This window comes from Cynocephalus volans, chromosome 5, assembly GCF_027409185.1.
Source record: "Cynocephalus volans isolate mCynVol1 chromosome 5, mCynVol1.pri, whole genome shotgun sequence".
Classification (NCBI taxonomy): domain Eukaryota; kingdom Metazoa; phylum Chordata; class Mammalia; order Dermoptera; family Cynocephalidae; genus Cynocephalus; species Cynocephalus volans.
The window spans coordinates 93,169,327-93,196,533 of NC_084464.1; the positions used below are offsets into that span (position 1 = coordinate 93,169,327).

Genomic DNA, 27,207 nt, shown 5'->3' on the forward strand with positions numbered 1-27,207 from the left:
TGAGAAGTAAATGAAACCATGCATGCAGTAAGATTATTAGCAATAACGGCGGGCATTTGCTCAATAATTATTATTGCATGCTAAACGGTATATTTATTTTTAGATCTAAGTCATTTAAAACGAAAGTATTAAAGTCAAATAAGTAAATGCAAAAGGCCTCAAAGGTTAAGAAAGAGAAGGGTGGCTTGAATGTAGCATGCAGGAATGTTTTACTTACCCATAAATACAAGAGATATCAATAACCACATCTATCATATCACAGCAGAGCTCATAGGTTTGCATATCCACTGGGGTACTATCAGTTGCAATATAAATTTTACTGACCACATCAAATAGAAATGCCTTTTCAATTCCAGAATTCTGAAACAAAAAGAAGATGCTGACTTAAAGTGACAGCTCATTTTAAATCATGTCATGGTTACATAAAATTATATGCCATCCTCAATGCAAAATATGAATGAGCAATAATTAGTTACTAAAAGTTAGTTACATTATTTTATTACAATTTAAATTTCATTGTCATAAACTTCTTTATAATGGACTTGCATAAGAAATGAAAAATAGAATTAATTATTTATTTTAGGTAAACAAACTGGGAAGTACTTCCTAACTTGTAGAGATGTACCTGCAGTTAGGAAAAAGCCAAGCAAAAACACAAATTTTCCTGACAGTAAATTAAAAATAAAATAAAATCTAAACAAACAAACAAAGTCAAAATTGTGCAGTGACAGAGTAAACGGGAGTACAACCAACAGGTCTGCCTCTATTCAACTCTGAAGAGCCTGCCTGGAGCTGGCAGTCTGTCGGACTCTTCAGCACATCCTTCACAGTGTTAAACATATAAAAAGCTATTCATCAGTATATGTCTTATCACCAAAGCCAAGTTTTATGCTCCCTACGTCTAGGGCCCTGTTAATATTGAATGACTGTCTACAACTTGAATAAACACTCTAATTATATCAGTGAAGTACAGGAATGCATTTTGTGAGTTAAGTTTTAAAGGATCTAAAACAATATGTAGGAGTAATCTTCAAAAGTAATATTTAAATGACCTTGAAATGCTACAGGAGGAAGCAGAAATAAGATGTTATCCACCTTCACAATGCTATTCTCAAATTCTGCAAATGACTCTATCAAGAGCATATTATTTACTTACTGAGATAAAGATGTTTAGTAAATTCTCCAGGGTTGGAAGTTGTGGAATCAGTTTCTGAACCACTTTGCTAAATGCTTCAAATATTGAATGATCATATATGCTTGTCAGATAAAAGCTGAAAGAGGAAACAATATTTCATCACATTTTCCCTTTGACTGTGGAATAGTTTGCTTAGACTATGTCATAACACCAGTAATCCGCCTTCTGCATCTAAAGTTCTAACACATACATTCTAGCCTTCTCCAGAATTCACAAGGACCTCAGTAGAAAATGAGCATATCTTAACAAGCCATTCCTCCCACCTCCCCCAAAACCAGAACTGTGCCTATTCTTGTCTCCTGACTGGCAAGCTTGAAAGTGCAGCAGCATGTGCCCATACCAGCTTCCTTACATCCTGCAAGAGATCCACACCAGATGGTCTTTACACAGGCCTCTTAGGTTGTCCAGTTAGTAACTGTGATATTACTGATATTGAAGCACCTAATTTTTTTCATTCCCCAGTTTGCAAAATGAATGAAGCACGTACTATCCCACAAAAAAATGATGGAGAATTTATTTTCCTCTGTGAGTATTTCTATTTGGATTATTTTCAGAGTACTCCTTTATTTGTGATTACAGATACTATCATATGTATCAAGAACTATAAACTTCAGCATCAATTAACTCCCTGGATTATAGTCATGTTTTTCACATGGGGTGAGAGCCTTAGCTTTGACCATTTGTTAAAAAACAAAACTGATGCTTTCACCAAACTTTAGAATTAGTGCATGCAAGCTCACTTTTCCCAAATCCTATCCCAGCGTCTACAGCACGAAACAGGGCAAACAAGGTACATTACTGTCCATATCAAGCCAACCAAGGTGACTCCGGACCGCAAACCTGCTTTTTTCCATCCTTTACTGGGAACCCTTCGGGGTTTCTATTCTTACCTGAGGTGAATTTTCTCTAATCCAGCATCTGCAAGGTCATCGTTTGCCCTCTGGTGAATATCTCTTTGGGTTTCAATTTTGTGGTCATCTGACAGACCATCCACTTTATGAATAAACACCTCGAAGTTGATGTCAGTGTTCACTTTGTAGGCTCTGGTCACCGTAAGGTGGAGCCTGGCCAGCGCTTCCATGTAATCATCCTGGGAACAAAGGCAAAGCCTGTGAGAGGAGGACGCTTTGCTTCCTGAACCTGCCACACACACACTTCATCTGGAAACCATGTGGCTACAATCCCCCCAAATACTTTGCTTTTAAAGGTCCCCCAAAAAGCTGATTTCACATAATTCAAGTTTGAAATCTTAAGATTTGTTAACAAAGAAAAAGAAAAGCTAAAAAAAATGCAGCTGATTCAGGCAGTTATGATTTAGGTCGATGACAGTCATAAAGATCAGAGTTGCAGTTTCAGGAAGAGAAACTGGCCCCACACCACCTAGGATCTACTCTGGAATACCACTCCTCCCAGCTTTTCTGTTCTCTCGGGAACTGTGATGAACATTCCAGATGGAGACATGATACGGGCTCCTGGGAGGCTGGGGAAGGAGTTGGGGGAACAATTTTAAGAATCACTGGGCCAAAGCAGAAGTCAGGCCCACTGCCTGGTTTTTGTTAAGTTATATTGGAACACAGCCACGCTCGTTTGTTTACATATTTTCTAAGGCTGCTTCCATGCTACAATGCAGAGTTTAGTAGTTTTCCTCTGTGGAAACTCTTCAGACACGGCACAGTCTGCAGAGCCTAAAATATTTACCATATGGCCCTTTCCAACCCCTTATCTACACCCATTGCCCCAACAACACAATATTATCTATTTTCTCCTTCCTAAATCTGTATCATAACATAATGAACCCCTGTTTATCTATCTCTCTGTTTAAGAAATAGAACATTAACACCGAATCCTTGTGTGTTTCTCTCCACCCTCACCCTCCACAGGTGACCACTATCCCAAGTTTACTGTTTATTCTCACTCATCTCTTTATACATTATTACAGACATAGGTATCCCCAAACAACATACAGAATTCATCTACATTGCTTAAAAATTTACAGAAATATTGACTTGTATGTATATAACAGTTTACCTTTTTCAATCACCATTATGTCAATGTGATTCACCTATGTTGAAGCACACAACTCGAGTGCATAATTCTTTTTAATGGTTCTATAAAATTTCACTTTACGGATGGTCTATAATTTATCGTATATTTGCCTGTTGATGGACATTACAAATGTTTCCAAGTATGTCTTAGTACAGCGATAATGTGAACAGTCTCCTGGCTTGTACACACGGCTCACCCTAAATACTGACTTGTTGGGTCATAAGTATGAGCACCTTGAATGTCACTGCATCCCCCACTCCCTCACCAATAACTGGTGTTGTCAGACCTCTTAATTACTGCCAATTTGAAGGGAATGAACAGGTCCTATTTTTACAGCAAAAGAAATATAAAAAAAAAAAAAAAAAAAGGAAAGGAATCTGTAGGACAGACTTCCAAGGACTTTTCACCCTTTATGACTCCAAACCTAGAAAATACAGAAAGCCAATATACCAGGGGATGTTTTTTGGCATTCTGCTTTTCTCCAAACTAAATCAATAAAAATGTATGCCTAGTCTCTACATAAATCAAAATATTAAATACACTAATAGAAAACTATGAAGAGAAAAATAGTAAATGGAGTCCTGATCCTTCACACTCTGAACAGCTGTTTAAAATAAAAGGCAAATATGGGACACTGGGCTGGCAGATTAAGTATTAAATAAAAACTAAAGTTATTACTGTATGGTTCCATACATATGAAATCCTAGAAAAGGCAAACTAATATGTAGTGACAAAAAGCACATCAGGGCTGGCCAGTTAGCTCAGTTGGTTAGAACGTGGTGTAAGAAAAGAAAAAAGGAAGGAAGGAAGGAAGGAAAGAAGGAAAGAAGGGAGGGAGGGGGGAAGGAAATTAAAATTTAAAAAAAGTTTAAAAAGGACATCAGTGGTTGCCTGGGGCTGGGCATTGCGGGTGACTAAGGAAGGGCACGAGCGAGCCTTCGGGGTGGTGGACATACTCTACATCTTGAATGTAAGGTGGTTACAAGGTGTAATTTGTCAAACCCATTGAACTGTGCATTTAAAATTAATTCATGTAAATTACACCTCAAAAAATGCATTACTGCTTATGTCTTTAACTGAAGAGGGAGCAAAACTACTCAATGTCAACAGAGCATCACATCTCAGAAGATTAGAAAGTGCTACTCTAACCTCCCTGCCAAGCACATAACATGGTCTGATTACCAACTAGCTGATGAGGCAGCATATAGCTACAAGAACTAAAAAGTGACATTAAAAAGAAGAAAATACTTCACTTATTAGAATAGAGGAATTGCAGATGATTTTTCCCACTGTTTTTGTTATTACTGTCTATGACAAATAAAAATAAAGGAAATATATACTGCCTAGTTTCTGCTCTGAAATTAGATCTAGGGATTATAGGCACAATCACCAACATGGGTTAAGCAGAAACTCTCTTTTGGATCCAAAGGCATGTGTGTAATGGCTTCAGGAGACATAGCACATTCTGCTGGCTCTGTGGGGAGCTGGGGCGTCACACGTTCAGGCCAAGGGAAGTCACAAACTTGCTTTCTTTTTTTTTTATTTCACAACATTCTGTGAGGACATTTCTCCTTGGGGATATATTTATCTGGCAATCCTGTGATTGTAAGGAACACAGCAAAAAAATTAAAAAAATAAAGTGTTGAACCAAATGAGCACTGCTTAGAAATAAAGAACACTCAAGTGCTGCTGAGACACTTCCCCGAAGTCTGATTTTTCTTTTAGTGCTTATAATTACACCATATAAAGATTTCCACAAACGTGATTTTTACAGTCTGCTTCCAATAGAAAAATATATTAGACAGGTTCTGAAACTGCTTATTTAAATATTCCCCAAATGACAGCACTCAACAATGTTTTTCCAACTCTTTTTTAAAAGTGTAATTTAAAAAGATGAATTTCTCAAACATTCTCTTACCTTTCTCTGCCCTATATCTAAAACATAAAAATAAAAACCCAAGAAACAAAACTAAAACAAAAAACATTTACCAACCCAAATTGAAGGTCTGCTTTTCATGCTCAGGTAAAATTAAAACCAAATTACAGTTGCAATTTAAAAACAGGGAAGGGTACCTATTTAGCCACATTATAGCCATATTATAAACACCTGAGACAGGAAATTTGAATTCCATAAATGCAAGTTGGTATGTAAGCACAGCATGGTAGGTAAGTAAGCACTTACTAAGCCATAGACTTAAAATGATGAGTCATCTGATTGGAATCTACTAACCCACAGGTAGGACTACTACTGCTGCTACCTAGCTCAACAACTACAGAAACAGCAGCTGCATGGCTTGGGGAGAAAAAGGGAGCTTAGAAGAGACAGAAAAGTGTGACATCTCAAGTCTACCTGCCATGCAGCAGCGTGCACATGCCCCGTCCAGTCCCCTCAGGCTCCAAAGTCCCTAATTTATGGTGTTGGCAGACCTGAGACAGGAAGGCAGGGGATACTGCCAAGGCCACAGATGGGCCAGAAAACAGGTCAGTACAAGCAGGACAGCAAGGGAAATATCTGCTGACAGCAGGCCCTGGACATGATGCAGGTGTCTACAACCACGCACAACACACATTTCTGGGAGGGCCCATGGCAGGAGAATGAACTGCTATTCACAGATCAGGCAGTGAATTTAAAGTCTCCCTCCCGCTCCACACCTCCACCAAAAAGGAAAGAAAGAACCCCTCCAACTGTATGGCCATGCTTCCACTGCTACACAAGAAGCACACAAAGCAGCCATTTGGAACTAAGAGGCTTAGTTGAAAATTTCATTATTATATTAAATAGGCACCTAGTTTCCTGAATGAATTTATGATCCTCTCAGGGATGAGCAGTCTTCTCAGAGAACAATTTTTTCCATGTGTGGACTCCAAGTGTGGACTTCTTACCAACATTCTTCATAACCCTTCTTCCTCCCTGACACCTCTGGTGCTCCTGGTGTGTGCTTGGCTGGGCTGATGCACGCCAGCAGCAGGGATGACCTGTCTGATGTAGGTCAACAGTGCCAGGGAAGTATCAAGACCTGAACTTCAGAGTTGGTATAGCGCACACCTGGGGGACCTATTGCCTTTTATTCCCCCACGGCTGCAGAAGAGAGCCCTGGGAGAGCCTTTGGTCTGGGCCACAAGTCATGGATACTTTTTAAGTGTCCTTAGACATGGAGAGCTTGAAGAGATCAACATCCCAATCCTGCACCTGTGGCCCTGTGGTCTCCCCTTCCCTCCATCTTTAAACCAATAACAGGAGAAAGGCCCCAGGGTACCAAAAACCCAGGGTGCCAAACAGCCCGTTGGGAATGCTAATGTGAATCTGATAAAGGGAATGACTAATGAATAAGGCACCAGGGGGTCCCAGTTCTTTACATCCAACAGAGTGAAGGAGGACCTATTCAGGATGTCTGTTGGTAAACTACTAAAAATAATTTTTCTTGATAGAAAACTGGGTAATTCAGGGTATATAACTTGGAAGGAGTTTGAATAATTGGACAAATGCTATAACAAAACTCACCCCATATCCACCTGCTTATGTGGACAAAGTCTCTCAGTGCTTACAGCTATACAAACAAAAATAGAATTGATCCAAATCCTGTCTTATTTAAGCATAGATATGTGAATTAAGTGGAAAAATACCAAATATCCATCTTAACAGAGATATGTGTCTCAAATTTTACTTTTTATATTTAACAGTTATCTATAAACTACATAATACAGTTATGTTGTCTTAATTGGGCACTAATAATAATTATAATAATCTGATTCAGGGGATGATTTTTCACACTTAGAACTTTATCTTCATAGGAAATAATAAACATTTAAAAATGTAAATTTACATACATATTTTTGTTGAACAGAACCTGTGATTTCTCATAGATGTCTGCCAAGGGTACCAGAGCGGGATGACACCTATTTGCTGTCCCTGGCCTGGATGGTCACCTCCATCTGTGAGGCTGCCTAGGTCTATGATTTGCTATGAGAGGTGTAAACAGCTCTCTAAGGGTTGGTCTGGGGTGTCGGCCAGGGCTGGATGGAGCAAGCCTTTCCTCTGTTGTACAGTCTGAGAGCCCTAACTGAGAAACGCTTGTGTGGCAGAAAGGCCTATTCCAGATTCTAAAAACCAAACCAAACATCACAAACAGGTGGGAGGTCTGTAAGGGGGGCTGCAGGGCCATCATATCCATGAGACTCTGAGCTTTACCTGGGAGTCAATGACAAATATCAGTGCTCCTGTTCCCCTGAAGATCATCTCATAGTCAAATGTAGGGTCAAAAAAGTCAATCTGTCCTGGGAAGTCCCAAATCTGAAAATTGACAAAGGAGCTGTTGGAAACATCTTCCCGGCAGATCTTGTTAGTACTCTCCAAGAACAGGGTTTCATTGGGAGACATTTTGTGAAAGACAACTTTCTGAATAGACGACTTGCCGCTTCTCCTCAGGCCCATGAGCAGGATTCTCGGCTTCACTTCAGTGCTGAAGGGATCGCTGAAGTCCAGAACTAGAGAAACCACAAAACAAGAATGAGGGTGAGATGCTTTCACAGCGGTTAATTAGAGGAGTTTCACTTCCACCTCAAGTATGATCTATGATTCACAGACGATGCTACTCTTCCACATACAGAGAGTGCTCATTCATTGAGGGGACAGCTTCTGGCAAGTGTGAAACTCTGGTGTCACTACTTCTCCCACATTCCCAGAGGGCCAGACACCTATATAATTCCTCATCACAGGCAGGGACCCTGGAGTGTGAAGAGCAACCGCTTAACTTCCTGGAGCAGAGTGTCAGTGGAAAGAATCCAGGCCTTGGCACTCCAGAGCAATGTCCCTCTTGGCCACATCAGCAGAGTCTCTATGCACTACAGAGATGCTTGTTTATTTGAGTTCCGCCTCTCTCAGTTATCCTCTCCTGGCCAGCACTCTCACATGCCACAAAAGCCTGGGAAACGCACTCAGATGCAGACTGTGTTACAGAGCAGACGCAAATTTTGTGAGAGGTGGACATCTCCCAGGCCCACCCTGGCTCTAGGCCTACCCATCCAGTAAGGTAGCTACTGGCCACATATAGCTAAATTACTAAAACTGGCAAAAATCAGACATTCAGATCCTCCTTATATGAGGTTCCTAGGGTAGTAAAATTCATAGACACAAAAAGTAGAATGGTGGTTTCCAGGGACTGGGAGGAGAAGAACGGAGGGTGACTGTTTGCTAGGTACAGAGTTTCAGCTTGGGGAAGAATAAAAAGTTCCAGGGATGGATGGTGGTGTGGAGTGCATAACAGTGCTACTAAACTATAAGCTCAAAAATGGCTAAAATGGTAAAATTTATGTTATGTATATTTTACCACAATAAAAAAAATTCAGTTCTTCAGTGTCATTAGCCCCCACAAGTGCTCAATAGCAATAAGCAAGTGGCTAACGTACTGGACAACACAGACATAGAGCACTCTTATTATTGCAGAAAGTTATACAGGTCAGCACTACTCCAGTCCCTGGTAACAAAAATTCAATCCTAAAATCCTTTGCCAAGAGTCCTAAAGGGATGAGGCATTACTGGATAAAAGCAGGAATGGTGAAAAAGTCCAAAATTCTGTAGGACTCTCTCCTTTCTTTGTCCTTGAAACATATGCCTAACTCTCTCCACAATGTTCTTTAGTCTTAGACAACCACTTAATCTCTAAGCAGGATTCCTACTTGACCAAGAGCATGAACATTTCACAGAAGCAAAGAAGTGTAGGCTACTGGTTAAGTGTTAGGACTCTGAAGTCGGCAAGACTTGGGGTTTGAGCTATGAGCTATCAGATGCTGGAAGAGATACTTAGCTTTGGAGACTCAGTCTCAAAATCCATAAAACGGAGTTGATAATGATAATAAACATCTTATAGGGCTGTTATAATAATTAAATGGGATCGGGGACCTAAAATAATTATTAAAAATAAAACTCGTTCAGCAAATGATGCTAGGCCAACTGGGTAACAACTAATCCCCACCTTGCCCACACTCACTTTTCCAGTTCGACTTAACCCAATTCGACAAATTGCTGATGATATGCAATGTAAGGAGTAATGTGGAAGCAAATCACCCAAGAGATCACTAGCTTTCTTCTTCTTCATCACTGATTATATGCTTCCCGCTCACAGCATTGCCATTACAAGTCAACCTTAGCAACAGCAGGGCATAAATTGAAAAAAACAGGACTTCAAGTTCAAAAACATCAGACTGATAGTATATTATAGTCTTCCCTACCCATAATAAATCCCTATAAATAATAGAAAATGTATGCATAATAAATAAATAGGTGAACAAATAAATATGGATAGCTGGGCTTGAAACAAAGAGGAGGGCTCAAAGTTGACAACCAAGAAATCCCTAAGAAACACAAACATCAGACTGGAGAGGAACCTGCAGCCCTTGACTATGAATAGTAGAGTTTTGCTGCAGAGAAGGTAGAAGTGGTGGAAGCCCACCACATGAAGAGGCATGAAGACAATCAACACGGTCATTATTTGGAGAAACATAATGAGAAGAGTCAAGCAGATAAACTCTGCACTACTGCCCACCCATTCAACCCCACCCAACACACACACTAGGATATCTTCCAGATGCAGAAGTGAATGTGAGAACTTGGACATGAGGGAGAAGGCAGTGCCCCAGGGGCTAGCAATGCCCAGAAGGAACAGGGAGCACCACACCATCGCCCCCAAAGTACTCTGACATTGCCTAACTCTCACTACAATGCATGGAGTACACGAGGTGCAAGCAGCACCATCTTCCCTCTGGACATTTCTTCCAACACCAAACATCTGAGGAATGCCAAGATTATAGAAGAGGATACAGACCCAACAAATGAAAGCATGTACACCTGAAGCAGAGTTCATAACGAATTCAGAGCAAACATTCAAGCTAAGTATAATTAAAATACTCAGAGATAAGAGAAGATATGACATTCATGAAACAAGAACAGACAGTATTGGAGCAAGAGAAGTCATGAAAAAGGGCCACAGAGATCTTGGAAATAAAGATATGGGGATTTTTTAAAACAAAATTTATAAAAATATTTTATAATTGTAGGAGGAAAAGATATACGGATTGAAAAGCAGAATAAACACAGATGAAGAGGGAAACAGTGAACTGGCTAACCAAATTCTCTCAGAATGCAGTACAGAGGATTGCAGCACTGCTATGAAATTCAAGTTAAAGTAACATCAGAAATAAGATTCGGAAGTCCCATTATCCTGCCAAAGAAGTTCCAGAAGGAAAATGTAGAATATGGGGGGGGGGGGGTAAGCAATATTTAACCAAATAATAGTAAGCCTTTCTCAAATTAAAGAATGATAAAACTCAAAATGAACAGGCCAAAATAATAAAAGGAGAAATTTAAACCAAAACAAGCCCACACCTAGAAAAATCATAGTATAACTTCAAAATATCAAGGATAATAATAACATCCTTAAAACTACCAGAAGGGGAAAACAATTACCTTCAAAGGAATCAGAAAGACATCAAATTCTTATCGACAACATAGATGCAAGAACAGAAGAGTATCTTCAAAGGACTAAAGGAAAATATCTTTGAACTCTGATTTATATACCAGTCATACTATTTTTCAAAGGTAGGAGTAAAATAAAGACATTTTTCAGACATTCAAGGACTCAGAAAGTATTTCCCACTAAATCTCTTTGAAAGAATTACTCAAGGATATACACCTGAAAGAAAATACACCAAAATGTGGTTCAATGCTATAAGCAATAAAACAAAGAAATTCCAGTGAAACCTATTAATTTCAAATAAGTTTTGATTTAAAATTCTTGAATAAAAATCAGAAACTAAAATTCCATATAATATAGACATAGAAGATTGGTAAGGGAGAGGTAAGTAAAAGAATGCTATGGTTCTTATTAGAAAAGCATAGCTAGACTTCTGGTCAAGATGGCAGAATAGACAGTCCCCTGTGTCACTCTCTCCCGCAAATCAACCAATTTACAACTATAAAAATGTAACATCAGCCAAGCCAGGGCTGCTGGAGCTCAGGGGAAGAGGAGGAGAGACCTGTGGAACTCAGGAAGGCGGGAGAAACCATGAAGAGAAAAAGAGAAAACCACTCTCAGCATTTTGGGCGGCGGCCACCTTAATGCTGGAGCACATGGAGCAGCAGCCAGCAGAAGCTGCAGCTGTGCCCTTTAGATGGAGTTACTTGGAGGCAGAAGGGGAGAAGAGGACTTTGGTGGCCCCCAGGACAGCAAGACCACTAACAGGGTTCCCATGGACCCACGCAGGAGCAAGGAGCCAAAACAGCTGAAAAAGGGGAGCCGTTCAGAAGCCAGTGAGTCTTCGCAAGTGACCGGTGCAGGCCCGTCCCATGAGAAGTGTTTGGAGCACGGGCAGTGGGGGAGACGGGCCCACCGGGAGAACACTGGGACACAGCAAGGACAGCTGATCTGCCCCCCAATCAGCACAGGACCACTCAGAGGAGACTGGTCGGGAATGCAGAATTGCATGGGGTGCAGTTTGATGAAAAAAACTCAGGCCCAGATCAGAGATTTTACAGAACACAGATCTACCAGGTCTCTGGAGAGCCGGAAGTACCTATAAGGTCAACCATTAAACCCTGAGCTGCACAAAAAGACTTCCCTAGGGAAACAGCAGCAGAGTAGCAATTTAAACAACCACACAGCTCAAGTACTGGTTTCCACAGGAAGTTCCCCTGGGTTAGAAGCAAGCAAAGGACAAAAACTTAGTTCTGGCCCAGGTACACCATGAATACCTTGGGGCCCACCAGGGGACACGAGGCATGGAGCCAGGGGCAGGACACCCCACCCACAACCACACACACCATCAGCACCTCAGGGCCCCACCCAGGAACCCTAGGATTGGAGCCAAGGACCGGACCCCACTCCCACATACAGGCACACCACCAATGCCTAGGGGCCTGCCCGGGGACCTGGAGCTAGTTGCCAGGGACTGGACCCCCTTCCCACAACCAGGCACACTGTGCCAATGCCTCAGGGCCTGCTTGGGGACCTGGGTTATGGAGAAGGGGACAGGACCCCCCTCCCACAACCAGGCACATTGCACCAGTGCCTTGGGGCCTGCTGTGGACCCGAGGCATGGAGAAGGGAACCGGATCCCCCTCCCACAACCAGGCACCCTGTGCAAGCACCCTGGGCCCACACAGGGACCCGGGGCATGGAACCAGGGATTGAACACTCTCCACAACCAGGCACACTGCCAGCACCATGCAGCAGGTCAAAAACATCTCCTCCATGTTGGTGGTCCACCACAGCCACCATGATAACTATGGCTGCCGTGAAGGCGGCTAAATGCCACAACCACCACACAGATGGTCAGCCAGCCGTTGGAGTGAGATGACACAAGGAGAGTCACCAGCAAAGATAAAGGAGGATGTCTGTCTCCACAGAGCCTACTTCATAGTGACGGAAGAGACATCTGCTCTGTGACAGTACTAGGGGACCTGATCACACCTCTCAGCATTGGACAGATCATTTAGGCAGCAAATCAACAAAGTAACCATTATTCTCTCAGAGGGAGAGAAGAAATCTAGGGTGATTAGAGGGGGGAGGAAGGAGAGAAAGGGGGACAGAGAGAGATTGGTTAAGGGACATAAAGAATAATTATGATTTGTAACAGTATATATGCTAGTAATATTGATTTGATCAACATATTTCAATGTTGAACCCCAATTTTGATTCAATAAAAATTTTTTTTAAAAAAGAACTTAACAAAAAAAGAAAACATAACTAAACATTAAATTTGTTTAAATCTAAGGATAATCATTTCAAACTAGAAGAGAACATAAATACGTGCAAAAATGCATTAGAAAAGGGTCCAGAAGGATATAGAGCAAATAGCAAAGTGTAGGTAGGGGAGGGATGTAAGGGACTCATGAAAGTAATTTTGGTTTGAATTTTTAAAAAGAAAACATATTCACATAAATGTGTAATTAAAATTAGTTTTGAAAAGGAAAGATAATATTTTTTTAATATATGAGGAGTCATAAGGACACAGAAAATGGAAGGATTAAGAGACAGCAACCAACACACTATTTTATGTTTTAATTTACAAAGCTCAGGCCTTTCAGTTAAATTGCAAAGATGCACTAGCTCACTGAAGATCTTTGATATTTCCTTTTAATGTTATCTGCTAAACACAAAAATTTCAAAATATTAAATACTCTTTACATTGTGGTTTCAACTTCACATTTTCTCTTTAAATAGTTGTCATTAAGACTTTTGTTTTATGGATATAATAAATACATTGCTTAATGTGTCCAAAGTAGTTGCTTGATAAATGTTGGTTGGACAAAAAGATATATAAAACATGGTTTCTCCGTATTGGAGAAACTTAAAAATCTAGTCTAAACAGTGTGGTATTAGTATAAAGACAGACAAATAGATCATTGGAACAGAACAGGGTGTCCAGAAATAAACCATACATACTTGGACAACTGATTTCTGATAAAGACACAAAGCCAACTTCATGGCATACCAAGAGGTGCTGGAACAACTGTATACTGATATGCCAAGAAAAATGAATTTCAATTCATACCTTATACTATATACAAAAATTAATTCAAAATAAATCACAGGCCTAAATGTAAAGCCTAAAATTATGAATCTTCAGAGATAAAATATTTACAACTCTGGGTTAGGCAAAAATTTTTAGATATGACACCCTCCCCCCAAAATTGATAAACTGGACTTTGTTAAAATAAAAACTTCTGCTCTTCAAATGGTGCTGTTAAATAATAAAAGACAAACCACAGATTGGGAGAAAATACTTGCAAATCATATATTTGATAAAGAACTTTCAAAACTCATTAATAAGAAAATGAGCAACCAATTTTAAAAGGTTAAGGGACGAAATATTTAAACAGGCAATTCACCAAAGATTTATTGAAAGTAAATAAACACAGGAAAAGATGCTTAATACATCTTAAGTCATTAGGAAAATGCAAATCAAAATCACAATGAGATACTACTGCAAACCCAACAGGATGTCTAAAATTAAGAAGACAGACAGTAACAAGTGTTGACAAGGATGTGGAGGTACTAGAACTCTCATACACTGCTGGTGGAAATATAAAATGGCATGACTATTTTGGAAAAGAGTTTGGTGATTTCTTAGGAAGTTAAACATACAACTAATATATTATCCTAGCAATTCTAGTACTAGGTATTTACCCAAGGGAAATAAAAGCAAATGTCCATAAAAAAAACTTGTACATAAAGGTTCATAATTTTATTTTTTATTTATATTTTAAGGCTTTTAACTTTATTTGTAATAGTCAGAAACTGGAAACAACACAAATATCCACCAACAAGATGTACCATAATATGTACCAAACAAATTATGGTACATCTCAGCAATAAAAAGAAATAAACCATTAAACATGGATGAATCTCAAAATAACTATGCTGAGTAAAAGAAGCTAGCTGAAAAATGGACATATTTCATTTACATAAAATTCTTTTAAAATGTAAACTAGTCTACAATGACAAATAGCACACCAGTAGTTACCTGGGAAATGGAAGAGGTAGTAAGAAAGGATTACAGGGAGGGGCTACTAAGAAGTACCAGGAAACTTTTGGAGATTATGGATATGTTCTTTATCTTGATTGTGGTGATGGTTTCACAGGTGAATACATATATCAAAACTTATCAAATATGTGTATTTTATTTATGTCAATTATACCTCCATATACCTGTTTCAAAAAAATGTAATCTTAGGGTCTGCCAGTTAGCTCAGTTGGTAAGAGCACAGCCTTGTAACACCAAGGTAAAGGGTTTGGATCCCCATACCAGCCAGCTGCAAAAAAAAAAAAAAAAGTAATCTCAAGCACAAGAATGGAAACCTAAGAGCTACATTGCTCTTTTATCATCTCCCAAATAGCAAGTGTTAGATCAATGCAAAGTAGGGGAGAAAAGCCTACGGTCTGGGGGGAGTGCAGGGGGCCTAGTGGATTACATAGGCTATGAATGCAGATTTCAAGTAGTACAGAATTTGGAGGGGGTTGAGAGAAGGAATGGGCAGAAGGCCCTCTAGGAGAGGGAAGCCCAAATGTAAGCAAAGTCAGAATGCCTTGCACAGAACAGGAAAATATGCACACAAACTCATGGCAATTATGTATGAAGTAGCCTACTAGTGCCAGGCACTGTACTAAGCACGCTACACACTTCAATCCATTCACATTCCTCCAAGATTAGATATTATTCTTCCCTTTAGTGAAGAAATTCAGGCTCAGGAGGGTCAAGTAATCAAACTAAGTGTTGGCCCATCCAAAGTCTATGCATTCTTTCTGCTGAACAACACTATCCCCAATGAATGAAAGCAAAACTCCAAACTGAATTATGTATAAGTGCAAAAATATTCATGTGTTTATAAATGTCTTTCTTCCCAAATTGTACTGCTAGATGTGGGCGTAGATTTTAACTTATCTTCAGCAGGGTCTGTAAGTCTCTCTGTGGCATGACCTCCACACTGGTGCCCTACAGAAGTTGGATTGCCTCCTCCTGGAGGGTGGGGAGATGATGGAGACCACTGTGAAGAGGGGAGGGAGTGTATATGCATGTTCATGTACATAAAGTAGCTGGGAAGCCAATCCTTTTCCTTGCCTGCCAAACTCAAGCATGGACCACCAACTGTACACAGCTGGGAAATGGTCAGCCAGACCAGCAGGAGGACCATCAACTCGGCAGACACCTCAGACCCAGACAGATAGATGCATCTCATTTCATACAGCTGGAGTGTATGGAAACACATGTGTGCTAGGGACAACACTGGACATTTCTACAAACTTTACCTGCCCAGTAAGAAGGTACAAGTCTGTCTTATACCTGAGGAATGAATCTAGGGGGAGGAACCTGCCCAAAGTCACACAGCTGGTACGTGGCAGAGCGCTCACCCAAGGCCTTCACCACCAATCAGCTTTCTCTTTGTCACATTAAATACTAAACTCCAGTCTAATTTGCATATCTTATTAATTAAAATGTACACGACCTTCCCCTTGAGGTGTTCTACAAAATGGCTTCACTCCTGTTGAAGTTTTCCAAATATTCTCTAACCATGATTTCAAAATCTTAAGTCAGAACACACTAGTCACCATAAAATCAAATGAGCATTAAACGGCAACAGCATTGAACAAAGAAATAAAAAAAGAAACTAGAAAACATCGGAGTACATCATGAATAATAAGAGGAAACAGTGCTTAGTGAGACTCTTAGATTTATTTACATGTATGTGGGTGCCAGTTCATAACATAAATACTTTTTTTTACTGTGGCACACAGTAAAAAGTTTTATAGGCCACTACTGTAGGTCAAGAAAGGTTTCTTTTATATCACAAAGTAACTGCTGCCAAAAATCTCTCCTCCAATCCTCTCTCACCCTTCCCTCAAGTATCTCTGCTTCAGAAACCCCACACAGGCTAGGTAGGCTAGGTATCTTAGTGTGACTTTTAATCTGAGGGTCCAGGGTTCAAGTCCCAGTCCAGGTACCAAAAGAAAAAAGAAAAAAAGAAACCCCACAGGGCACACCTGAGTTCCCCTCAAAACCTCACTCAAAGAGTCTCACTCCACAATGGGAGTGGTAGAGGCAGGGGTCTTTTATCAGGAAAGGAAGCACCAGGCCCCATTCTCCACCAACACTGAGTATCCTAAGAAAGTGTGAAAGAGAACTGAAGGATGACAACTGTCCTGAAAGGGACAATCAAAGGGCTACTCTTTAAAAAATATGAAATCAGAAAGGAACTACAGGAGGACTTGGGATGAGAGATGCAGCCAGAGAGGGCACTTTAAACATGCCCAGGGGGTTTAGAGGAAGTTGCTGGAGTGAGGTGAAATTTATAAGAGGGCAGTTTGTTCTCATTTCATAAAGGTTCCCTGAATGCCTGCCAAGTGTGAGGCAGGGCTGTGCCAGGGCTGCAGACACAAAAAAGATTCATCCTCTAGCAATTAGAGGGGAACACAGACAAGAGAAACAGACAATTGCAGTGCACGGCTAGCTAGGTATTCCGGGCACCGAGAGAGGGCTCGCTGGAGAAATAACATCTGAGTCTTTAAAAAGAGAAGGCATGAAAGAGATGAATGAGGGAAAGGTTGTTCCAGGAAGAGATTTTGGCAAGGGAACTGGAGGTACTAGAAGGACGTTTGAAGGCAATAAGATGTGACACACTATCCACTGGCTTCCCACAGCATTTAAAATAAAATCCAAATGTGTCCCTCTCCCCAGAGGTGCTACTAAGACTGCCCTCTCACCCACACCTGGTTCATCTTCCCTACTGTTCCCTCTCCTCTGGCTACCCTGGCCTTCCAGAAGGTTCCTTACCTCAGGGTCTTGACCTGCTCTTCCCTCCACCTGGAAGGCTTCTCCCCAGGCTCCCCCAGGCTCCTTCTCCCCACTCAGCCCAGCTGTATGTAATGTCACCTCCTCTGTCCTAGACCAGGCCCTATCACTTGCTAAGCCATACCCTGTGTCTTGCTTGTTTACTCATTTGTTGTCTGTCTCTCTCACATATACACAGGCAAATACAATGTAGCATGCGGCATGAGTCCAATAAATTTCTTTGAATAAATTCGTTGAGAGAGAAGATAACAGGCTAGCTCACGAATGAGATGCCGGGAAGTTTGGACTTTACTCCAGAAGCCATGAGGAAGATCACTAAGGATTTTAAGGGGAGACTAATCTGATCAGATTTACATTTCAGGAAGTTCACTCCAGAAATAGAGTCCCAAGAGGGAGTCAGTATGGAGGAGTTAGGAGGTTGTTCTAGAAGTCAAATGAGAAATGATGGAAGTAAAGCACAGGCCTTGGAAATGGGCAGAAGGAATAAACTCATGAGAAACTCAAATCTGCGGCCCACTAGATGTAGGGGACGAGGAAGAAAGAAGCCCCAGGTACCAAGCTGGTCAAAGGGAAGATGCTGAACAGATACTTAGACTTGTTGAGTCTGAGGTGCCTGTGGGCCATCGGCTCACATAAGGGCCTCAGAAGGGAGGGAAGACTGTGAGGACGCACTCAGGCTTGAAGTGGGAAGGGAGGCTGCTGAGGTAGTCCATGCCTGATAGTCCTCTTTCCCCCCATCTCACTGGCTGAGGGTGAGGGTATGTCGGAGGAGTTTTAGCCTTGGCCACAGTTAAACAGCTCAGACCACCCCATTCCAACTTCTCATCAAAAGCAGTTACCATTTACTGACCACCCACATAGCATGCAGTGTCCTTTCTAATCTTCAAGTTGATAACATCCTTTACAGACGTAAAAAGTCAGATCCAAATACTAATCAACAGGCCTGAAGTTTCGGTCAAGGAAGATGAGTAAGCTCTAGAGATCTGCTGCCATACCACACTGTATGCATAGTCAGCAATGTATTCTACGCTTCAAATTTTCTTATGATCTCATTTTAGGGGCTCTTGTCACAATAAAATGTTTTAAAAATTGTCAAGAGGTAAATAGGATAAATGAACCAATAAGAAGATACTCTTGGTACATATAGGTATTGAGAAACTTTATGTTTGTGGAATATTATATAAGGCAATAAAGCAGGTCTTACCTGGAGATATATTATACATGCATATTTTGGGCCATGGATGATGACAGACTTTCTGATTTTAATTGTTCTTTATTTCTCCATATTTAGGAAACATCAATTTCCCTATATAGGTTATTACACATACATTTGAAAATGAAAAAGGTTGCCATCTGAACAGGGAGTAGGCATTGGTAACAATTTTTGCCTGTCTGTAAAATTTTAATAATATTATATTCTAAAGGGGATTTTTTCTTTTAGTTTAAACTTTCGGTCCAATGGCCTGTGTATCACAAAGTATAGAACACAAAAACACCATTTTGCAAACAGTTTGTAGTTAATTTTAATAAAATTAAATAAATTAATTAAATAAAATTAAATAAATAAAACAGTTAATTTTAATAAAATTAAAAGTGTTGCAAAAAACAAACTGAGGCCTCCGTTCTTGCCATAATAAACACTGAATAGACATTTGCTGTGACGATTAAATAAAAGTGACTGAGCAGAATTCAAAGATAAATTAACTGAAGCTTTAAAAAGAAACTTCACATCTGACTTTGGTCCAGATCAGAACTTGGAACTGGATATCAAGAGGATCAGCTTTATACCTAGGTAAAGTTCATCTACTATGGTCAGGGACACTGAATATTCCTTACCTATCCCCAACTTGATTCTGCCAGTACCCTAATTTCCCAAACAGTCCAGCTTTGGAAATAGACTGCTGAAGACCCCAGAGAAGCTTAACCACTCAAGGAACAGCATTACGAGGAGTGGTCACCTAATTGAGCCATTATTAGTCTGTAACACCTGCAGGCTGATTACTTAATCTGGAATTATCCAGTAATCAGCAGAGCCCTGTCAAAAAACGAACAGGCCTTGTAAACAGAGAAGGAAAGGAGAGAGAGAGAAATGGATTAGTGCCTTGCACACAGGGCTGCCTGGGGACCACACCTGGCTGATCTGTGGGCTGGGAATGCTTACAACAAAGAAGGAACTAGAAATCAGAAAAATGGGAATTGGAGGCCAATGTGCACCTCCTTACACAGCTCTTAACAGGATTGGCACTACCTTCCTGAGATCCAGAGGTCTCTCCGGGGAAACTGAGACATCTTATGAGGTGTACTCCATAAAACCCAATGTATTATACAATTGAGAGCTATTGTAATTAAGGCAAGTTCTCTGAGAGGTAACACCTTTGAACAGGCCTGGAACAGGAAAATAAAACGAAGATTTAATGAAAAAATTAGGATAATATGGTGGCAAAGTGATGGCAAGTGGAACTGGTTTAAAAAGTACTGGGTTAATGCTAGACTGAGGTTCAAGTCCCAGCTCTGCCATTTACTAGCTGTGTGACACCTGCATGTCCCCCAGCCCATGAGTCTTAACTTCCTCCTGTCAGTCTCTAACAGCGTGTAAACACAGAAGCATGTGCACACACCCACACACACCCCCACCCCTTCTTTTTTTCTTTTTTTTTCCCACCCCAAGTCTAGGCAGTGAGAGGGTCTTTTGTGGAATGTGACTGCAGTGAGAGGCTCACAAAACAAAGACAAGTTAGAATTTTCTTTGCTATTTTGCTATTAGGATTCTGCGGGGTCAACAAAGGCTTAAGAGTCTTACATACTTACCATTTTAGGAGGAGGCCTCTGGTTTGTTTCTATTTGCTATGTTATCTGTGGCTCCTTTAAATTTCTGGAGCATGGGCTGATCAATGGAACCACATACACACTCAAGACCAAGGAGTTCAACAAGAAATTCCAACCCAAGTGGGAATGAATCATATGCATAATAGTACTACTAATAACAGAATATGCAAAAATTATAAAGATTCACTGTCCATTTGATTAACTACTTAGTAAGGAGAATTAAATGCAAACAGAATGTACATTTTCAAAGGCATGAGGGTTTTTGAAGGTGATTTTTTATTTACACGTGAAAACCAAATCTTTCTCTATGAAATCCTCAAATTGCACTAGCAGATAACCAAAACACATGACATTATACACAAATGTTTCTTTAAATATGCATTCAATAACATTTCTGATGTGTTCTAATTTACCAATGCTCCTGCAAGAAGAGAAAAATGAAGGATGGCTTTATGTAGTCCTCTATTTAACACACTGAAAAACTGAGCTGGGCTCTTTCTCAGAGGTCCTCAAGAGGAGAAAGTCGACCAGCTCCCTGGATACTTTAGGCCAGGAGTGAAAAACTTATTTGTCTTGAGTGTCACAGCTGAACCAGGAAAAGCCACTGTCACAAGAGAGCTCTAAGGCTTTGGCTGAGGAGGGAGTATAAAAAAGTTTAAGGGAAAAAAAAAGGTAAAGCATACAAAAAGAATAAAGGAGGTAGGGAAGAAAGTAGGAAAAAGGAGCAGGAAAGAGGTGGCTGTGGTAGGAAGTGAAACTGTCACCAACAGAGCTATGGGGTATGGGAAGCATGAATGAAGCTAAAGCAGAGGGTAAACTCGGGGGCAGACACATACTTATTGTTAAAAGGCAAAGATGATCTTTCAAACTCAGAGCCACGTCTCTTATCCAGAACTCCAGAAACTGCTGTTTCTGCTTCTTATTTCCACTAGACTGCCCTACGTCTGTTTTAATGCCAGGGATCTTCAAAAAGTTCGTGGAAGGATTCATATTATTTTCCTTCTTTTTTTTACTGAGAGGGTGGCTGGCCAGTAGTATTATTTTTCAATTCTTTTTTCCTCACGAACTTTTTGAAGCACACTCGTATTAAAATTGGAGAGATTTCTAATAAAAGTAGAGAAGATTCTAAGATACCCTGAAATACTGAAATATGTTTATAGAATATCTGATATAAAAATATGCTCCCTTAATATAGGTATTTGAACAAGCACTTGCCTAAGGTGTGACTTTGGTCATATCATTTTTAATTATTCTGTAGTTCCATCTATTCTAACTCTTCTGTATTTCCAGGGCCAGAAGGAAATCCAAGAGACCTGCTATGGCCAGGGCTGTAGTCAACCCAGCTCTTTTTGGACAAGGCAGAATCACAAGGCAAGGGGTTTAAATTTCCACACGCTCGACTCTTTTCTACAGCTTGCTCACCTCTTGGGCTAGCCAGTTAGCTCAGTTGGTTAGAATGTCACCTTACAATACCAAGTACAAGGGTTAGGATCCCCATTAAAGGCCGGCTACTAAAAACAAATAAAACAAACAAAGAAATAAAACTTGCTCACCTTTAGCTCATCATGTGGCCACAGAAAACTCTCCTGGTGTCTCTGAGCCATAGTTTCAGTTTCAGGAAAATAGTCATCTCTATTTACTCTCAAGGAACAATGAGAAGATGAATTCACTAATAATTTTTAAATCATTTTAAGGGGAAAAAAGCTGACAGTAATGATTAATAAATGTGAATTGTTGGATTCACTGCATCTACACTCTTCAGAGACTCTGGCTGCTGACTCTGGATACTTCCTGCCTCCTGTAATCACCTAAACTGTCACATCCTTAGAACTTAAGGGTGTGCACAGGATCCTTTGAAAAAGATTACATTTAGCTGGATTGTGAGTAAGCAGCTATCGTAGTCAAGTTCCCCCTAAAAATTGGGAGGGACTTTGAGGGAAAACCAATTTCACTTTCTGATTAAATATGACCTTTTAATTGCTTTCCTTGTTATTACAGTTTTTAAAACACAGTAATTTACTAAAAATTTAAAGTCCATGTGTCTAAAAATAACCATTACTATTGGTGCAATTGTTTATAATGGCTTAATCATTGCCCTTACAATTGCCATTGCCTCTCTGGAGTTTTACCTGGAGACTGGGGGTTGAGAGTGAGACTCAACTTATCTGTGATTAACTACCAGGAAAGGAGGGTTGAGAGGTGCCAAAATTCGTCCTTCACAGAACTAAAGTGCTTGAGAACACTCGTGCTGTTCATCAATAAAATATGGAGTAGAACTCAGAAGAGAGGCTCAATTTGTCTCACCTTAGCTGCACTACATTTTCAAACTGCACAATGTGGTAAAACTTACCAAGTATGTGGCTTAAAAATAAGTATAATTTTTGTAAGTCTTATAGACTGAGGGGAATGAAAATTGCATTATCCACCTTCAGTCCATTCTCTTACACAGCTCCTGACCAACTGCCTTGCAACTTAAATGGCAATGCTAGTGAGTCCCACCCCCAGCATCCCACCTGCCAGGTAGATTTCTGAACTTCATGGAAAAAGCCCCAGGTCTCTTGGTTTAAGTGCAAGCACTAAACCAAGTTCACTGGGAAGGGGAAGGAGAAGAGTTCATTAGAGAAATGCTTTGCTCATGGTTCAAAGCGCACTGTATCCATCTTTTCTCAAAATAAGTAAGTCCTTTTCTTCACATTCTATTTAAGCTTGAGAGTAGCTAAATGTAAACTTTACCAAAAATAAAACAGGATTATAAGGCAACATGTGAACCAGCCTTCTGAAGGACACAGGAAGGAAAGTCACAACTGATCACTCCCCCTGCCCCTTCCAGACTCCCCAGGACGGTGTATCAGTTGGCATGAGAGCCATCGGGGGACAGTCCTTGCTGGAACTGTCAACTGAGGAGTCTATCTGCTACTATAGGGAGTAAATGTTCTGATAGAGATTCTGCATCAAGGCCCCATCTCCCAAGTCAAAGCTAGGGCAACCTGGAAAGAATATAGGCCAAAAGGTAACAGAGAGAGTCTTTTGAGAAGCAGACCACCTATCCCACAGTAGGCCCAAGGAGAGAGGCCAGGCTGAAATAATGTTTGCCGGAGGAAATATTGATGTGTTGCTCTTCTCACTACATAAACATACTTAATCCTTTTATAGCAAGATTCCAGGCTGATCCCAAGAACTCATGCAGGATGATTTCATTACTGAAGTCATCAAAAGCACCAAAAGGCAGGTTTGCAGAGGGGAGCCTCCAAGTCTGGGCTATGGGGAAGCCGCTTGTTCAGGGAATCCCACTCGTCAGGCAGGGCTTTAATTTCACATCAACTTCAAATCCCCAAATCAAATTTTAAAAGTGCCTCCTTAAAGAACTTCAGAATAAATAAACAGGTCCTGTGCTTTTCCTGTAATCTCTCTGGCTCCAGGACAATAACAAATTACAAGGCTTTTCCTCCCGGATATGGTCCCTTTTTCATCTTTTCTTTTCTTTTTTTAAAGAGTATCACATATGCACCCTATTGTGTATCTGCAATTTCAAGTACCTTGCAAATACATTCCCCTTTGGAACTACTCTGGAGTCTCCTAAGAATCCGGGAGGAGCTAACAAATGCAATTTGAATAATAATGAAGTGACTGAACAATTTAATTATGGAAGGTAGCCCTAGAGACTCCAATAAAAATGCTGAAAGCCTTTTTCTACAAAAATGTGGCAGGGTGTTCAACTGTGGGACCAATTACAGGCAGCTCAGAAGAGAATGGTGCACAGGTGCACACATCAGTTTAAGTAAATTGGGAATTAGCACAAATCCTCCCAGGAGAAAAGACAATGAAAAAGGGTGACTTGGAAAGCTGATTTCTCATCTACTAGGCACAAGGCTTGGTTAACTTTATTCCCTTTCTGATTCATTGAAAGTAGCTCGTACCAGATGTAGAATAATGAAAACTGTCCTGGGAGAAAGGCTTTGTATAAGGAACTTAAAATAAGTTTGGTGAATTCTCAATAAAAGTTCTTAAAAATCAACAGTCACAGAGGTACTTTTATCCCTTACACAATTTCTTCGACGTGAACCATCAAAGAACTTACTTAGTTCCTTCTCTGGGATGCATGCAACTTCATCGAGAATAATATTACGTTTAACAGCCATATTCTATTGACCTTTTCAAGTGACCTTACAGTAAAGGACCTTTTGCTCACTTTTTAGGAAAACAAAAAAGATCAACCTTTCTGGAATCCGAAAAAGCTCTCAACTTCCTTAGGCCTTAAGGATATAATGCAGGAAGCCCCCTAGGCTGAACGACTGCCAAATCCGGATTCTTGAACAGGAAACAGTTTGCTTCTCAGTGGCAAAGAATTCCCCCCGCCCCCCCGGCCCCCCCACGGGCGCTCACTCCCAGGCAGGCACTGCCATGCCCAGGTGGTGACACTGAGCGCAGATAAGGTGTCCTCACAACCGTATTTGCCTGGATCCCTGGAAACCCGCGGCCACTCGGCGACTCCCATTTCACCTGGGAGCGCATCGCCCCGCCGCCCAGCCGGTGCCCTCACGCCGCAGACCTGGCTGGCCCCAGGACCCCTCCTGCGGCGACGCGGGGTAAGACTGACACCCGCAGCTGCCGTGGACCCTGCCAGTCACGCTGCCGCTGCCTGCCTTTTTTTAGCCACGACATCTGACCCTAGCTTCCACAGCAGTGTTCAGGGAGAGGTCCCAAGGCGCGCCGGCGATCCCCTCCTCTTCCCAACCCCCAGACCCGGCGCAGAGCAGGGGGTAAGGGTTGGGGGAGGCACCGGCCCTGAAAGGGGCCAGGAGCGCGTTCTTCCTGCCCAGACGCTTCCTCCCTCCTCCTTCCGCACCGTTCCCGGTTCACCCTCAGCCGCAAGCACCAGCCTCCCCCATTTTGCAGCTCGAGGTCGCTCCTCTGGCTCCCCTCCCCACCCCCACCCCTCAACTCTTCTCCCCGGGATCCCCTGCACAGCGGCGGCCCGCGCGCCTGGCCCAGCCCGGGGCGGGAAGACACCGAGGGAAGGGAAGGCGCGCGAGCTGAGGACACGCGGGGCCGGGCACTCACCTCCCTCCTCCGTCCCGCTGTCCGGGTCGGCGTCCGAGGAATCGGGCCCGTCCCCGTAGTCCGCTAGCCCCACCAGCTCATCCTCCTCCTCCTCCTCCTCGTCGTCCTCGTCCTGCGGCTGCGGCTTCCCCAGCACCTGGCTCATCGCGCCCACCGGCCAGCCGTCCCGGGTGCGGCGGGGGTCCCGGGTGAGGGCCAAGCCTCCTCGCGGGCCGCCCGCAACCTATTCCTGAATTGGGGTTTTGTCTGGAGCTTCGAGGGAGCAGGCGGAGGCGGGGGCTGCGCGTCCCCCGCGGCGGGCGGCGCCCAGGTCCGGGTCCCGCGGTTCCCAGCGCGCCCCGAGCCCCCACCCCCGCCCCGCGCGCCAGCCCGCCTGCCCGCGGAGGAGTCAGCCGGAGCGCGGCAGTTCCTCCCCGAGGAGGGAGAGAGAGACTGCGTGACCCGAGTCACCTGACACACACTGTCTCACACACACACACAGACACACACACACACACACCCCGCACGGGCGCGCGCGCGCGCTCGCCCGGCCGCAGGCACCGCTGGGCTGGGCGCTGGGCCGAGGACACACACTCACACTCACGAGTGGAGCAGGGCGGTGCGGGGCCCCTCCACCCCCCAGACACGCACACATAGATACCCGCCCTGTACACTAGGCTCCTGGGACACGGGCGCCGTCACCCACCGCGGCTGCGCGCCTGAGGCCACCACCACGCGCCGCTCCTGCACGTGGTCCCGAGCTAGTGGGGGTGGGGGGCTTAGAAAGCTACACACACACACACACACACACACACACACGCGCGCGCTTGCAGTGCCCCTACCTTTCAGTCCTGGGCTAGGGTTCCAGTCCCAAGTGGACTGTTCCACCAACACTGCTGCGCCCAGGCCCCCACCCTAAGCAGCGGGCAGCATGCCAAGGACACCGCGGGGATGCTGATGCCCCCCCAGGAAGAGAACCAGAGACATGCACAGGGAAGGCACACTCTCCATATCAATTGCTTTCTAGTGTGCTTTACGGTTCAAAGTGCTTCCCACCAAGAACATTAAAAAAATCAGGCCTACCCAGGTGTAAATGTTTCTGAAGAAATTGCATACCTTGTGGCTGCTTAGACTAAATAATTCCTCTGCAGCCCTTTGCAAAGGTCTCAGGAGTATAACGCACTCATGGCCACCTCCTCTTGTCCCATTGTTGCATAGACTGTAATCCCACATAAATAAAATGTGTCAAGGTTTTCGTTGGGGGAGTACAATTCTTAAATAGGAATAGCAGCAATGTGGGGGTGAGACTAAAATCTGCATTCCTCCTCGAGCTTTTCATCACGGGACATATTGTACCCACCCTTTCTGGACACTGCAAAAAATCATGTGAATGAACTTCCTTCTGTCACGTACAATAAAAAAAAAAAAAAAAAAAAAAACCGGCTGTCCAGCATGGTGATCCAGATCCAACAGGTTCCAGAAGCTCAGCAGGTGGTGTGGCTGAGGAGGAAGGAACTCAGGCTGCAGGCTCTTGGGGCCCAAGACTGTTACATCTGTAGGCAACATTTATTGAGTACCTACCATATGTTAGGGGCTGGGCCCAAGGATGCTCAGGGCAGTGTTCCTGCCCTAGAGGAACTCTCGGACTACCAATTCATGACTAGTGTCCTGGATCTTTCAGTTATTCTGGCTGTTGAAGGTGAATGCAGACACCTTCTAGGAGGTAGCAGCTTCTAATTAGAAAGGTCCTCAGATTT

The 27,207-nt window shown here is 42.4% G+C and overlaps 1 protein-coding gene across 1 annotated transcript in view; it reads right to left on the bottom strand.

The window, feature by feature from the left end:
- The window catches only part of RRAGD (Ras related GTP binding D), a 39,282-nt gene extending 13,217 nt beyond the window's left edge, over positions 1–26,065 (bottom strand). Inside the window, exons 1-5 of the mRNA XM_063096484.1 lie at positions 25,472–26,065; positions 7,431–7,726; positions 2,086–2,285; positions 1,157–1,271; positions 218–360 (exon numbers count right to left, since the gene is read on the bottom strand). Of these exons, the coding sequence (XP_062952554.1) occupies positions 218–360; positions 1,157–1,271; positions 2,086–2,285; positions 7,431–7,726; positions 25,472–25,616 (899 nt within the window). The 5' untranslated portion in view covers positions 25,617–26,065. The remainder of the gene's footprint in view (positions 1–217; positions 361–1,156; positions 1,272–2,085; positions 2,286–7,430; positions 7,727–25,471) is intronic.
- Positions 26,066–27,207: the final 1,142 nt, after the last annotated feature.